This window comes from Paramacrobiotus metropolitanus, unplaced genomic scaffold (genome assembly GCF_019649055.1).
Source record: "Paramacrobiotus metropolitanus isolate TYO unplaced genomic scaffold, Prichtersi_v1.0 Parri_scaffold0000013, whole genome shotgun sequence".
NCBI lineage: Eukaryota > Metazoa > Tardigrada > Eutardigrada > Parachela > Macrobiotidae > Paramacrobiotus > Paramacrobiotus metropolitanus.
In genome coordinates, this window is record NW_026570233.1 from 1,373,259 (window position 1) to 1,388,481 (window position 15,223).

At 43.0% G+C, this 15,223-nt stretch overlaps 3 protein-coding genes across 3 annotated transcripts; 2 read left to right on the forward strand and 1 right to left on the reverse strand.

Moving 5' to 3' along the window:
• Window positions 1-799: 799 nt before the first annotated feature.
• LOC129584224 (serpin B10-like) lies at window positions 800-2,320 on the forward strand. The gene is made up of 4 exons (XM_055476343.1): window positions 800-1,156; window positions 1,225-1,365; window positions 1,590-2,070; window positions 2,163-2,320. Exons 1-4 carry the CDS (start codon window positions 800-802, stop codon window positions 2,318-2,320), a joined length of 1,137 nt encoding a protein of 378 aa, XP_055332318.1.
• Window positions 2,321-3,087: 767 nt separating this feature from the next.
• On the reverse strand, window positions 3,088-6,227 carry LOC129584260 (heat shock protein 70 B2-like). Its single transcript, XM_055476380.1, has 2 exons — window positions 5,706-6,227; window positions 3,088-4,652 (listed from the first exon to the last, which is right to left on the reverse strand). Exons 1-2 carry the CDS (start codon window positions 6,012-6,014, stop codon window positions 3,405-3,407), a joined length of 1,557 nt encoding a protein of 518 aa, XP_055332355.1. The 5' UTR covers window positions 6,015-6,227; the 3' UTR covers window positions 3,088-3,404.
• Window positions 6,228-6,503: 276 nt separating this feature from the next.
• LOC129584267 (uncharacterized) lies at window positions 6,504-9,553 on the forward strand. Its single transcript, XM_055476392.1, has 3 exons — window positions 6,504-6,774; window positions 6,866-8,532; window positions 8,975-9,553. Exons 2-3 carry the CDS (start codon window positions 6,870-6,872, stop codon window positions 9,331-9,333), a joined length of 2,022 nt encoding a protein of 673 aa, XP_055332367.1. The 5' UTR covers window positions 6,504-6,774; window positions 6,866-6,869; the 3' UTR covers window positions 9,334-9,553.
• Window positions 9,554-15,223: the final 5,670 nt, after the last annotated feature.

The following is a 15,223-nucleotide window of genomic DNA, read 5'->3' on the forward strand; positions in this document are numbered from 1 at the left end:
ACAAAAAGCTCAAAAGGCCTTCAGTTACTAAAGGTTTAAAAGGGCGGGTACCGCACGCCTGGCCTTCGGTGACCAAAGGCAAAAAGTGGCGCGTATTACACGCGTAGCGTTTCGTGACCAAAGGCCCAATAAGGCGGGTACCGCACGCGTGGCCTTCGGTGGCCAAAGGCTCAAAGGGGTACCGCACGCGGGGCCATCGGTGACCAAAAGCTCAAAACGGCGGGTACCCCACGCGGGGCCTTCGGTGACCAAAAGCTCAAGAAGGCGGGTACCGCACGCGTTGCCCCCGTGACCAAAGGCTTCAAAGGGCAGGTACCGCACGCGGGACTTTCGGTTACTAAAGGCTTAAAAGGTGGTACCGCATGTTTACTAACTTCTTAAAATGTGGTACCGGTAAGTTAATTAAAGTTATCAGGTTCTTAAAGAACAAAGATTTTGAAGCTTAGTAAGGAGCAAACTTGAAGCTGGGATCCGATTTATCGGGCGAAGGTTATCACAGGTGAAGGTACCAAGTTTCGGAAACTTGGCAAGGACAAACGCGTAAAAGCACAGGTTTAAGGGGCTGCAATAGCTTAAAAGCCGCTAGGCGGATTCTGGCCAATCAGAACGTTCTGTCTACCATCTTTTCAATCCCGACCGCACAATCTCCAGCTCGATCAAGCTGAGACCTGAACGGAACTGCCATTGAAAACAGTTTCTTGCCTGACTACAACGCTACCAGAACCAAACTCCTTCGTGAATAACACGAAAACAGATTTATGCTGCAGCATATTCCACCTGATTTTATACCGGCAGCGCTATGGACACCAGCTTCGACAGCTTCATCAGCACGTTGACCTCGGTCAATGCCAGTTATGCAGACCCTCCAACCTTCAGTAACCTGATCAACAGCAACACACTGACCCTGTACAATGCCGCCACAGCTACCGCGGCGCCGGGAAATCTCATGATTTCCCCGTTTTCTATCTTGTACGCCACCATGCTCATGTACATCGGCAGCAGCGGCAACACCAAATCCAGTCTAGACACATCCCTGCAGTTTTCTAAAATCTGCAACGGCGACAAGAGCGCCGCATTGGATGACTTTTCCCGCGCCCTCTCCACCGTGAAATCCGTTCGCAACCCCAAAGACGCGTCCAAATATATGATTGTGTCGGTCAATAACGGTGTTTTTGTGGATAAGACCATGAAACTAAAGCCAGATTACGTTGAGAATGTCAAAAGTTGAAGTCCCTGGCTGAGCAGAAAGATTTTTGGGGAAATTCCAATCAAGCACGGACGGAAATCAACGACCGGGTGTCCAACAGTACCGGCGGATTGATTAAGAATTTATTATCTCCGGACAGCATCGATGCCATGACGAGAGTGAGTCATAAAAAATCGTAGAATCGCAAAATATGATGCCGGTAAAACACTGCATCTAAATTTCTAAACTGATGTAATTTGTACCATATGCTGATTTTTGGTAACCGTCGTGTAAATTAGTTATGTACTTCGGTTTTCACAATTAAATAAATTAACGTTTTCTTGGATTAAAGCATTTACAGGGCTCAGTTTCAACATCGGTCTAGTTGCTGTGTTTTGCATAGGTTGTTCTAGTTAACACGGTGTACTACAACGCCACCTGGGCTAGCAAATTTGATAAAGAAGATACCGAAAAACGCCCCTTCACCAATGTAGACGAAACGGAAGCGCAAGTGGATATGATGATCAAAACGGACGCTTTCCTCTTTTCCCGTGAACGCGATTTAAAGTTTAGCTACGCCGAACTGGATTACTACAACAGCGAGACGTCCATGTTGATCGTGCTGCCGGATAGTTCGCAGCGATTGCAAGATGTGGAGAAGAAGCTGACGGCGGAAGGACTGATGAAGCTGAAAGGCCAGGGTCGCAAGCGCAAAATGCGCATGGTCCTGCCTAAATTCAAAACCGAGTCGCAGTTCGATCTGGTGCAGCTCCTGCGGAAGGCGGGTGTGGATGATGCTCTTAATGGAGGTAAAGCCAACTTCGCCGATATGACGAGCGAGCGCGGTCTGTATTTCGGATCCGGTATCCACAAGACATTCATCAGTAAGCATGTTAGAACGGTGTACCAAAATAACGGCAGGGGTTTTAAGGTTTGTTGCTAACTTAATTATTCACTGTTCTGTCTGATCTTTAAGATGTGGTCGAACAAGGAACGGTGGCTACGGCTGCATCGGTATTATCCGGAGCGCGCTCGGGACCCATGGAGTTTGCTGCCGATCGTCCTTTCTTGTACGCGATTCGCCATAATCCCAGTAACTGTCTGTTGTTTATTGGTAAAGTTGAAAAATTCTAAGCGAAACAACTGACTGCAGTTTTCAGTCTCTAGTTGGGCACGAAATAATCGCTTGCTTCAGGGCGTGGTCCATAGCTTTTCGCCGTAAGTTTGATGCATGAACAATAAGTTTGCGATTTCCAGTGTAACTACAACACTGCGGTCGCGCATGCCGTAAAAATGACAGCAATATTGATAACGCTTTGTCTAATGTTAACAACAAGATAGATGCTATATTATCATACTACTATTTAGTCTTCGCTCTGCGGCTGTGTTTTGTGTACTGCGCAAAACCATCTGACTGTAGCAAAATCATTGAGATGTCACCACACTATGTGTTGAACAGAACTACAGCCACCCTAAATTTTAATTCGAAGTTATAACACAAATAAACAAAGAAGTCAACTGGCTTTATTTCCGAATCCCACTTACTCGGTAGATGAAAAGTTCAACACATTTTTGCGCCGAAAAAAGCTGACTGGAAATGCTTGTCCCGTTGTTATCCAAATGTTTTACATGTGTTCTCCAACAGCTTTAAGTGGTCTATGTATTTGTGCAAGCACGGAAGTGTTTCGACATTTAGACTTACGAAAGCAGAATTTTTCATGCTTATTCCGTTTCCCTCTTCGATTCCTTTTGCCGAGAATTATCCACGGATTTGTCAACAGACGTAATGCTGTTGTTAGTTTGTGGTGTAAACTATATCTGCTTGGTGAACCTTGCTGAATCAATGGTGATAATTAAAGATCGTTATTATGTAGCGACAGCCACAGAGACGATAGCATTTTGTTACATCTAAATCTCAAACCAAGAGGGTTACTCATCCGTATTCCCTACTATAGCTAGACAAGCTCACCGTTTCCGGTAATTTCTTCTTCGCTGCAAACGTTCAAACGGTATAAACTACGTAATTTTACATTTTTAAACATTTTACATTACCAAAGTAGCAATAGACTCATTGTGAAGCCCATCAAAAGCGACTGCAGGAAGCATCAACGCACAGTAACGCACATACAGTATGCGCTCTGTGGATGATTAAATGATGTGCAGACTAATGCAAGAAACACACCACTTGAAAATCTAATATCCAGCTAGGTTAAAAATACTAGACTACGTTATCCAATCGAATGTCAATGTTCTTCTTGTAGCTGGAAATATCACCCTTGCCTTGTGCCGCAGCATGAAGAATGTTACTCCGATCAATGTTGTAGGTGACGTCGAATTTGCATTCTCCGGCCCTTCGTGGTGGCAACTCAGCGATGTTAAACTGACCAATCCTGAATTTGTCTAGACTGAATCCGCGTTTGCTCTGATACACATTAAAAGAAGCGACAGTCTGGTTATCATCAGCTGTAACAAAGATATCGGTCTGACTGCATGGATATGGTTTGCCTCTGGGAATCAGTTCTGCTATGCGTGTATTCCCCGGTTGCGAACGGTCGCGAATCTCGATTCCGTAGTGATAAGCTGTGATTTCTTGAACATTACTGGACTGGCTGTTGTTGAAGCGATATGACTGCATAGCCGCGCCTCGCGCGATGGCCTCATCTGGGTTAGCATCACCGCACACCACATTCGGACCAAAAAATCCTTCGAGTGTCTCTTTGACAGCCGGTAGTTTACTGCTGCCACCAACCAGGATGACCTTATCGATATCGCTTGCTAGCAAGTCAGCCGCTTCTAAAGCGTTTTTAACCGGAACCAAAATACTCTGCAATAGACCGCGAAACATACCGTTGAAGGTTTTCTTGGTGAGTACGGCTTCGTATTTGAAATCATCGTGGAGTGTGTAGACGGTCTCCTTGTATTTATGTGTATGTGGACTGGACAGTGCGATTTTTGCATCCTCTGCAATCAGTTTAAGTACTGCCTTAGCTTTAGCGTCCGCGGCCAGGTTGACGCGATGCTTGCTTCGAATATCATCCAAAAAATACTGAACGATTTCGTTATCAAAATTTTCTCCGCCCAGATACATGTCGCCGTCGGTGCTGAGAACGCGGTATTCATTGCGACCCTCCACCTTCATGATGCTGATGTCCAGCGTTCCGCCGCCAAAATCAAAGACCAGAATGGTGCATTGCTCATCCATGACGCCTCCGTAGGCAATCGCCGCGGCTGTGGGTTCATTCAGAAGGGTCACTTCCGTCAAGCCGGCCAAGCGGGCTGCGCTCAGCGTCGCCGCGCGTTGGGTTTCCATGAAATTGGCCGGAATCGTCACCACGGCTTTGATAACCTTTCTGCCCAAGAAACCTTCTGCCATTTCTTTTAGGGACGACAGCATGACGGCGCTGACTTCCTCAGGGCGTAGCGTCCTTTTCCATATGACGTCCCCTGCTTCACTGCATTGATCTACCTGTAACAGACCAACATATTTAACAAAATTTAAATTATTTGATAGAAGTCTATAGGAGAGGGTAAAATTCTGCGTTCTTTACGTAACACAGAGTATGTATTAATTTTCGGTTTTGTGTGCAATACTATGTTTATCCATCATCTAAGTTAGATAGTATTATGCTTTAAATACGTGCCCGTAGTAACTGCGTACGCAGGTAAATATCGGTGTGTAAATCTTAACTGCGACAAATCTTAACAAATTTGATCGATGCACTTTCTCTTGTTCGAACTCTGTTATAACGTTTTCTGAAAAACTCCTACACAGAAAGCATTTTCGTATTACCCTGGTTAAAAATCTTACTTGCTTAACCAACACCCAAATTTTGCACTGAAACCACTACCATCATCGACTTCAACAAGTTGGAAGGAGCCACTTGCCGGTTGGGCTGCCTGTTGATTGTGAGCACGTGAATAGAAGACAAATGCAATGTATGCGCCTATGCGGTATTTCTCAGAGAAAGCAAAGTCCAGCTGATGTCAGTTTACGTACTATAGAGTATGTCCAGTTATTTACAAATACAGTAGGCCGGGTAACCGTTAACGTGATAAGTTAGCATTTCCAACGTGATAAGTTGGCCTTTCCAAGTTGGCATAACATCGTGCACTTCACACTCGGCAGTCGGCACATAATTAATTTCTCGCAAATTCTTGTTATTTTATTTATTTGTTTCTTTACTCGTACATTTTTCAAAATATATTACGAGTATTATCATTTGCTACGTGTCGCAACAAACCTCTTTTGCGATAGCAGCAGAGCAGAGTGACCCATTTTTTCTTCAGCTTTCGCCTTTCAGTGTTTATTTCCAAAAGCATTAGCACTTTACTTATTTGATCGTTAAAGCTGCGTGAAAACTGACATGATTAATAGAAAACTCACCGTTTACGACATAGTGATATACCTGAAATGTAACGAACTCCTGCCAGCACACGGCTCGTCATTGTGCAAATTATTAATTATCGTTAGCCAGTGCCAGTGGCTATGATGCCTATGAATACAAAGTTACAAACAAACCTCTATAGCCGGGGATCCTTTGTTGTTAACAATTTTAAAGGGCATCAGTCGGCGCTCACTTTCTACAGCGGGATCCTGAAAACTGCGTCCAATCAGCCGCTTAGCATTACGAATGGTGTTTCTGCTGTTTTCCGGGCTTTGTCGTTTAGCATGTTTGCCGACATCCAGACCATCTTGCTCATAACGTACCCACGAAGGAGTGGTGTTGTCTCCGGCTTTATTTTTGATTACCTGCGGACTGCGACCATGTTTATACACAAACAGACAGCAGTGCGTAGTACCCAAATCGATGCCAACTCCGTCAGCCATATTGCAAACGTTTTCACATAAACAACTGAATTGCACCAGGAATCTTAAAACCAATGGAAAGCGTAAATTCAGCAAGGTGGTAAAATTGCTACAACAGCACGAAGTCAGCGGGTCTTGTAACTATACGGCCATAATTATCAAAGCCTTGTGTTGTGCACGCGCCGTTCAGTGAAATGCCTGTCTGGTACAAGTTGTAGTTCATACAGCCCGTGGTGCGATATACCATGTTAATTGTGTATGTTAGTATGCTTTTACTAACCTACAGCTGTGTACGGATTACTTGCATATTGCGATGTACGTGCTAATGATGACTCATTTTGTCCATGTACAATAAGCGATGATATAAAACCCAGTCCCATTCTCCACCTTACTTTTCGACAGTGCGCAAATAGTGATATCAGACGACAACATTTTATTACTGTATCAGAGTTGCAAGAACTTTCGTCAGCCAACAACAATCGTGCTCGACGATCTACCCTAAAAGGATTAGATAAAGTAATCGTGCCAGCTTACCCAGTTCTGAGTTTTCTGACTGCGTCTAAACTTTGTGTAGGCTGTAAACTAAGTGTGAGTTTTCAAACAAGGAGTAGTTATCATACTGTTGCATGTCTCCGTGTGCGGTGCCTTATAAGGCGATGTAATTGCGCATTGCACAGCACATGTGTACCTGCTATACTTGAAGCTCGTCCGAATTTTAGTATATGCTATATGAGACGTATTCTCAACCGTATGTAAAAAATCTGCAAATCGAATAATTCAGGTACTTGTACAGATTACAATTAACGGGCCAGTATATTTTTCACCTCATCCAAGCGGCAAGCGTTAATTTTCCGCTGCATTTTTTGTCTTAGAAAAATGGCTGCTGTGGCCCAGGAAAACATGACCGCTACTTCGGCACCGGACAAGAAGAAAGAGTTAAGAATAGGAGTGGATATCGGATTCAAGAAGATCTCGGTTTCTGTTTATGAAGATGGAGTGCCTCGGATCCTGGCCACGTTTCCGTCCATAACAGCCTACACTACAGACCAGACTGAATGGCATTTCGGCACGACAGCACGCAGCTATTTAAATGAAGAAAACTACATCTACATTGTTTCTGTTAAGAAAATGCTGCTTGCGTACGTTTCCGGTCAAAAGGACGCCATTTTTCCGTTGCTGTTAGAACGATTATTTAAACATGTCAAGTTGATCGCGGAGACGGAACAAGGTGACAGCTTGCAAAGTGTAGCAGTCGTACTGCCCCATGGGTTCTATCACTATCCAGAAATCCGCTATCTGATATTCACCGCTTGGCAAAAAAACGGTGTAAGTGACCTTATATGCATTTCGGATACGTCGGCCATCTTATTAACCTACATCGCGCAGACGCTGGACCGACAGGCGCTCATTAAGAACACAGCCGAACACTACAATTTGATCGTGTGCATTGCAAATTATCAGCATTTTCAGGTGGACGTCTTTGAAATCATCCACAACAATTACGTCGTCAAGTATCAAAGTAATACATGTGTTGTATGGCACAGTCTGGGTAACATGCGTAGGCGCATGCTGGATATGGTTTACAAACAACTACAAAGCGTCGGAATGCGTCCGTTGGATAGTCGGTCGCTGGCTGAGTTCGAGGAAGAGTTAATGACGAAGGTGGCTCTTTTCAACGAATCTCGGACCGACAAGATTATGGTTCGCGCACCCTTCCAGAACGTTTCGGTGGCCGTAACACGGGATGCTTATGATACGATTACGGTCCCTGCTATCGATGAAATCAGGAAACACATAGTGTCGGAGCTCACACGTTTCGGGATAATGGATCCAGGAACACAGAAAATCTTCGGCAAAGTGGAAGTGCTATTGGTTGGTGAAAATTCTCGCCTCTCGCAGCTCCGTGACGCTTTAACGAGCTTATTAAACACACAGCTGAATGAAGGAGTGGTCAGCTACGTTGACGACGCGGAGGCTTTCGGTGCCGCTACAGCCATCTATTTGGCAGGAGTCAGTCAGCATATCGATAAACAGCATCTCCTCTTTCGACTGCAAGAAGGCCTTGTGCTGAACATGGGGAAAATTCTCAATACGTTTCTCCCATTAGATGAGACCAGGGCTGTGGTACAACCAGCGCGAGATGTGTTTGTCACTGATCTTCCCGCCATTCGGATACCTGGACAGCTGGTCATGGGGAACCCGAAAGATCTAGTTGAAATTTCTGATTTTTACATCGTGCTGTCCACTCAGGCCACCAGCACTCTCAAACTGCATTATGTCGAACTCGAAGGCAATATACAAGGTCAGACGGTGACCTTTATGCGCGCTCTATTAGGCACGGATATTCTTATTAAGCTGAGAAAAACAAGTGGCCAGTCGTCTAAAGAATACCTGCATTTATACGCTATAATTAAACATCCTGACACTCCTGGTTGGAATAACCTATGGGTTTTTGCGCACGACACTACAGGATACGACCGGTTCATGGCAGAATACGACGTCAGGCTACGGGAAATGATGAAGGCGTTCCCATCTTTAAGTAATGAGCAATTTGAATGCTCTGCAAACAATAACTTTAGAGAGCAAAACAACTGCTTACTTTAGCGGATCGATCATTTGTACTACAAAGCCTGTGTACAGAGGAAAGGCACTTCCAGCGTGTGTACCGCTCGTATACAATACAAGACCTGTGCACATTCCGTGCACCCAGTGACAGACTGCAAGTGGTTTTCTTCCCGTTTTGCACACAGACTCTGCGATACAACTTGATCAACCGCTACAGAATAGCGTAACACCGGTTGAGAGTTTCTGTGTATGTACTTATAAAATGTACAGTACGTACATTATTACATGTATGCACATAGTACCATGTAACAATAGTAAGAATAGCGCTAGTTGCATGAAAGCTAGAAAACATACTATAGTTTTTCGTATTCGAGTATTGATATGCACACCAAAGCTAATCACATTTCATCTAATAGTGGATACAAGAGAACCAAGCGAGGTGGGTCCATCTTTCCATACGTATGTGGCCCTCGTTTCGGATCAACTGGACAGCAAGCATTCATATAACGCTCCTACAAATAAGTATCACGCCAGTATGGTTGCCGTCAACACCAAATCTCCGCGTGGTGCTGCTATCATAATAAAACAGTGCCAAGAAGTGACTGAGAAGCTCCAGGTGGTGGATAACACCTTTATTGTTGAACCTCCTTATGGAATCCGGAAATCGTCCGGTGAAAGCGACACGGTCATTATTGAGTTCGCTTCACAAGTTTGTATGCGGATACGTTTCCCAACTGAAGCATCGCGTAAAGCATTCCTTAATGCAAAGCCATAAATTTTTGCCATCGCAATAAGCGGAGTTTCAATGAAATTACCAGGGCACCTCTAGGTTATTTTTATACAAATCTGTCATTTCAAAGATACGTTAGCTGTCTTGTTATTTGTTTTATTTAAGCACATTTATTACATAATTTTTACTGCAGTGGTTGTAATAGGTTGTTTCCAAATTTTCCAGTGTTGTTTATATCTCTGATAATGAATTTTAATTGACGTTACGGATTCACTTTGACCTTCTAATTAAGAGAATTGTGCCGGTACATGATACGTCCGAATTCAGGTACTCTGTACACGAGAGTATGCTAAACCTGATAGACCTCCGTACTTTAAACTGTTGGAATTTTTTTCATCAGTAACTCCCCTACATTTCATTAATAACGCCTTTCCTCCCCTCTCAACTCTTCAGCATTTCATATTTCATTAATAACGCCAATCACTATTGTATACAAATCCTTTGACTATGGAACATCATAAAGCAATGCACAAAAGTGTTTGAGAGTGCGCGAAAGACAAAAGTTTTAGCACGTACCCGAATTAACAGCGTTGTGAAAAGTGCGGGACGCAATATATAGCTCCTTGTATCTCCGCCCAAAACAACCCATGAAGAAAAATGTATCTTGTATATTATCGCGATTAATGAGCCACCTAGCGGATTATTGGGTATAGTGGGTACTTTGAGTTGTACAGAGTACGCTGTACTAGCACCGATAAGTTAAGCTATAATATTATGAAATCTACAAGGGCGTCATAATAAAATCAATTCAATGCCTACAGAGTAATTCAACATTGATAACAGAACGTGTGCTAGGACGCAACGCAAGAACTACGGGATATTAAATGCCAAACTTGAATTGCATATCAGTGTACAAACGAGAACTTCCAATTCAAACTATAATATAATGTACTCGTATTATTTTGTGATTTTATTGCACATTTTCACCTTTAACATTTTATGCACTTCTTGCAATGCGGAAGGGTTTCGTTATTTTTGCAATCTATGTTTGCAGTGTACAAATGCTCATGAACCTGTTATTTGCTGTGAAAACCGCTCCAGTGTGCCATTATTACCATTCACATTGTTGCGCATGCCATAGATTCAAGAGATGTTGTGACCAGTACACCGGAAATAAAACTGATAAAATATATTGGTTCTGGAGGCTTTGGGAAAGTTTATAAATCTGAAGTTAAACGGATGCAGAACGATCATCCTAATGGCATCTACGCTGTTAAAGCAGTCGAGTTGGATGATAGCTCACAAAGACAAGCCGTTCATGTGCGTCTTCGTCAGTTAACCACTATATCTGTATATCACTCCAATCTAACCCGCTATTTTTGTCATTGGTTTCTTGAAGCGACCAACCTGGTCCTAGGCACATTTCAAATCGTAATGGAGTTCTGCCCCGGTAAATTGTCTTGGTTTTTGTTCCGCCAAACGGACACTACGCATACTTCTGTGCTTATTGCCTATGATTTTCTACTTAGCGTGTGTTTAAGGCGGAAGTGCTTTCTGTACAGATAGGCATATGCGATATGTATAAGCTAAGCTTCTAAAAGTTAGGCCATTAATGATCGATTGCCGAAACAGAACTGGCGTCCAAAATCGGAATTTACGCTTTGAACATTGAATTTTAGTTTTATAGTTTTTAATCGTACAAGTTTATTGTTTCGGAACTGCGTTTTCTATAGCCCGATATTTTAACTCGCTTCTATAGCCTATTCTTAAATACTTTTTTATAGTATGTATTAGTTTTTACTACATGCTGTACATTTCGATAGGTGGAAATTTAAAGAGGCATCTGGAGCAGAGCGATGTATGCTACATGCAAATGCTGCAGTACACTAATCAGTTGTGCCATGCCGTGAACTGTCTGCACAAACAACAGAACATTTTTCATACCGATATCAAGCCTGAGAATATCTTTCTCGCTGATAAACACGTATCGGGACTGCACCGTACGGTGAAACTAGGCGATTTAGATGATCCGGTTTTTAAGAAAAAGGATGTAACGTCTGCCAGTGATGTGAGATTTCATAGAGGTACACAGCCCTACTGGTCGCCTGAGATGGCACTAAAGGCATTCGACACACAGACCATCGTCGGCCACGCCACAGACTGGTGGAGTCTGCGGTGTGTTTTGTACGAAATGGCATTTGGATTTGAGTCGTTTCTATATAAAAATATATTAACGAATGAAGAACTGTGCCTAAAAAAGGAAGGAGTTGTGGCGCCGCTGAAATTTGTAAAGTTTATAACCGATGGCGGCCGACTGGACATTCCGAGCTGTTGTAATCACACAAAACGGGCGTTAGACCGGTGTTTTTTGACAGACCCTAAGGCACGATCAGATGCAGTCGATGGCAAGCTCCTCTTTGAAGGTGTTAAAGACCTTCAAGATGTTCTTTTTATAGCTGCTACGCCGGCGTTGAACGGATGCACGAAACATGTAGCTTTGCTGGACGACTACGAAGACCTGTATGAACGCGGTAACAAAAGGAAACTTCTTAATATAAAACTTTTTGCTGCCGACATTCCCCTTGACAGTACTTCTAAGCATGGAGAAACTGCAGCGAACTATGAAGAGGATCAGTGTAACGATTGGAATCAGAAAGTAGTGGAAACTGCAAAATTTACACCAATGCTCAGCCGATTGTCAGTACCGAAATTTTGCCAAATATTGACAACCGATTAAATGCCTTCGTCAAACACCTGAAATGCAGGCACGTCTACGATAGTGTACCGGTTGAAATCGAGTGCAACTGCAACGTTGATCAAGTACCGCGCCAACACACTCCGGATTCACTACGCTTTCTCGGTGCAATAGCAGATGTGATTATGCATGTAGAGATCTCCGGGCCCCACGGATGCTCCCTGTTACAACTACAAAATGTCTTTCTACCGAATTTAATCTGTCTTAATATTGTTGATACACCGAGCGTTGCCGTTGAAGCAGATTCCCTACAAAAGTTTCCGAAACTGAAGATATTCACGTTTACCGATTGCGCTTTTAATGGGCTTTATAACAATTTTCTAACTAAAATGAAATGGCTGGAATTTTTTGGACTTAGCAGTTCCGGGTCCAAGTGCAGACAGTGGGAGAGTGATCGCACTGGTCGCGATCACCATTACGATTGGTTGGAACAATTTCTTTGCGATTACAGTGACTTATTGGATCCAAGGTTTGTCTATACGCATGTGGAGAATAGTTTCTACAGACGAACGGACTGTTCCGGTTTTCCATGGGATAACTACGGTATTGATGACGTTTTGCACGCACTAAAATGTAAGACGTGCGCCGCGGAAATCGGTACGCCTGCGCAACAGGCAAGGAGACGGCAGCGTATGCAATCCGATTTAAGGAAGCGGCCACTATTGCGGCTCGCCATCTCCGCTGATATGCGAACAAACTGATTATCAGAACATCCGTAGCTTTGGAAAACAATTTTTGTGTGCGTTTATCCAGCACGGTCAATTCGCTTGATAAAGATTGTAATGGCCGAAGTTATATCTTTCGGAATCTGGCTTTTCTAAATTGTGACAATAAAACGGTTCCGATTTTCAGAAATACGGCAAAGTTCTTGTCTAAGCGTTTTCTGAGAAATTTTTGATACTCATAGAATATTAAAAAGTTCTCCAAAGACAAAATAAATAAATGCAGGTTTACATAAGTTGAAAGTCTTTTTCGGCTCATTATTTGCCTGCAGCAATAAGTAGACAAGTCAGAGCCTGAATAGGCCAAAACATAACATTTTATTATTTGATCTGAGTCATCTGAGACGAAGCTGAGAAATAAAGTTTTTCGATAACAGGCGCAAATTGCACCTGTTACCAAAAACTTTGTATCCCTTACTTTGTGCACCCCCGGTTCGACAGCAGGCACTTTTGTAACGTGTGCCGGCCACTGTCGACACGTGGCTGAGCGTTGCTCAAAATCTCTTCATCGTGCATTGTTAACGTCCTGTGCGCGTACAGTTTTAGTAGAGTTATCGTCGCTTTCCCGACGGGCCAGACGAGGCCTAGACTCCAACTCTGACTCTGACTCTGATTCTGACCACTCAAACTCTGACTCTGACTACTCAAAGTCTGACTCTCACCGCTCAAAGTCTGACTCTGACTCTGAAGGTTTCTTAGGTTTCTTAGGTTTTTTAGGTTTCTTAGGTTTCTTAGGTTTCTTAGGTTTCTTAGGTTTCTTGTTTCTTAGGTTTCTTAGGTTTCTTAGGTTTCTTAGGGTTCTTAGGTTTCTTAGTTTTCTTAGGTTTCTTAGGTTAGGTTTCTTAAGTTATTCTTAGGTTATTCAGTCAGAGTCAGAGTGTGGAGAGTCAGAGTCAGACTTTGAGTAGTCAGAGTCAGAGTTTGAGCGGTCAGAGTCTGAGTCAGAGTCAGAGCTTGAGCGCGGGCCTACAGACGACGTCTCGAAAGTGTGCCGCTGAATGTGGTTGTAGGGTGGCGAGGTGGTTTAAAATCTGTGTTCATCCCATTGGGATCGTTTGTGCAAGCTATAGTAAAGGTACCGTAAAGACGTGACGACTGCGTTGAAAATGCATGTTCCGCCCGTGTTACCGTGTTTATCGTACCGAAGCGTGCCAGTTCTGGTTTTATTATGAAATTCAAATATTGTAACACAGCTCTCACCATCGAAGACAGACAAATTTTAAATTTCAGCTGACTTGAAACAACAACAACGAAAAGTCAGAGTCAAAAGTTTTATATCATACTGCGTTTTACGTAATATAAAAATACGAAACAAATTATTTAAGTACGGGCATATCCAAATACGACTCCAAGTGCATCGGGTAAGTCCAGACAATATTGTCAATTCCGCTTTGGTCGAAGTTCTAAAAACATTGTAAACGAAAAACTCAATTTACAGATGGCATTTCCAACTCGAAAGGCATTATTGTTTTGTTTCGTACTAACTCTATGACAATAAGACTTCATAGTTTCACAATTTAATAGCGTGTTAGAACTTACACGAGTCACGACGGCGAACAGCCTGTTTCTTCATCCACGGCGACGAGTTCGTCATTATCGAATTCTTTGCGAGGGGTGTTACTTCTGCGCTGCTTTTCTTTTGTAGCCGACATTAGTCTGAAAAAGATTTAATAAAAAACTATTTTTTGAGTAAGAAACAGTTTAATAATAATAAAAATTCAAAACAAATAACTCATTGCATCTGGAAATAAGTCAAAAATAAATGGCGTTATTGCCTAATAGTCTGTTCGTTACATACATAGTTAACAACCAGCCTACAGAACCTTTGGCGAAATCGCCGCATTTAGCCTTACCTTTTGAATGGCAACTCGACATGCAGCAATTTCTTCTCACTTCTGAGCGTCCTTTGCCATCCTTAGATTTTGACGATTATCGTCCTACTTGGCCTTGATAATAAACTGTTCTGCGAGGGACGGATGCTGATAAGCGTCTGGAATAGCGATAAACGCTGGCAAGGGGCTAGGCTGGGGCTGGATTCTTCTATTCTGCCAGGCAGTAGTGTGGACTCTGGATAGCGTCAGCACTGTGTACGGTAAAGCCCGAACAAGTTTCACTCGACAGATCATGCTTCTTCCTCCCTCTTCCTACTGCCATTTCACTGCGATATCGCAAAGCCCCCAGAAAAGATAACTTTATTAAAATAGAATGCAGTTTGTTAGGGATAACAAAAGAAAATAAGAAAATCAGAACGTTAAGTTTCAAAATGTGAATTGCTGCACACTGCACAGGTGGAAAGAACGATACGCGTTTATCGTGGCTCAGCTGAACGGCCAGCTCAGTCTGACGCACCGCCCCCCGCGTAAACAACCGGAAAGGCGCTGAGTGGAAATATTCGCAGTAATATAATTAATAAAATTACGAGTATTACTCGAAGTAACATTTACGTCGTAAAAAAATT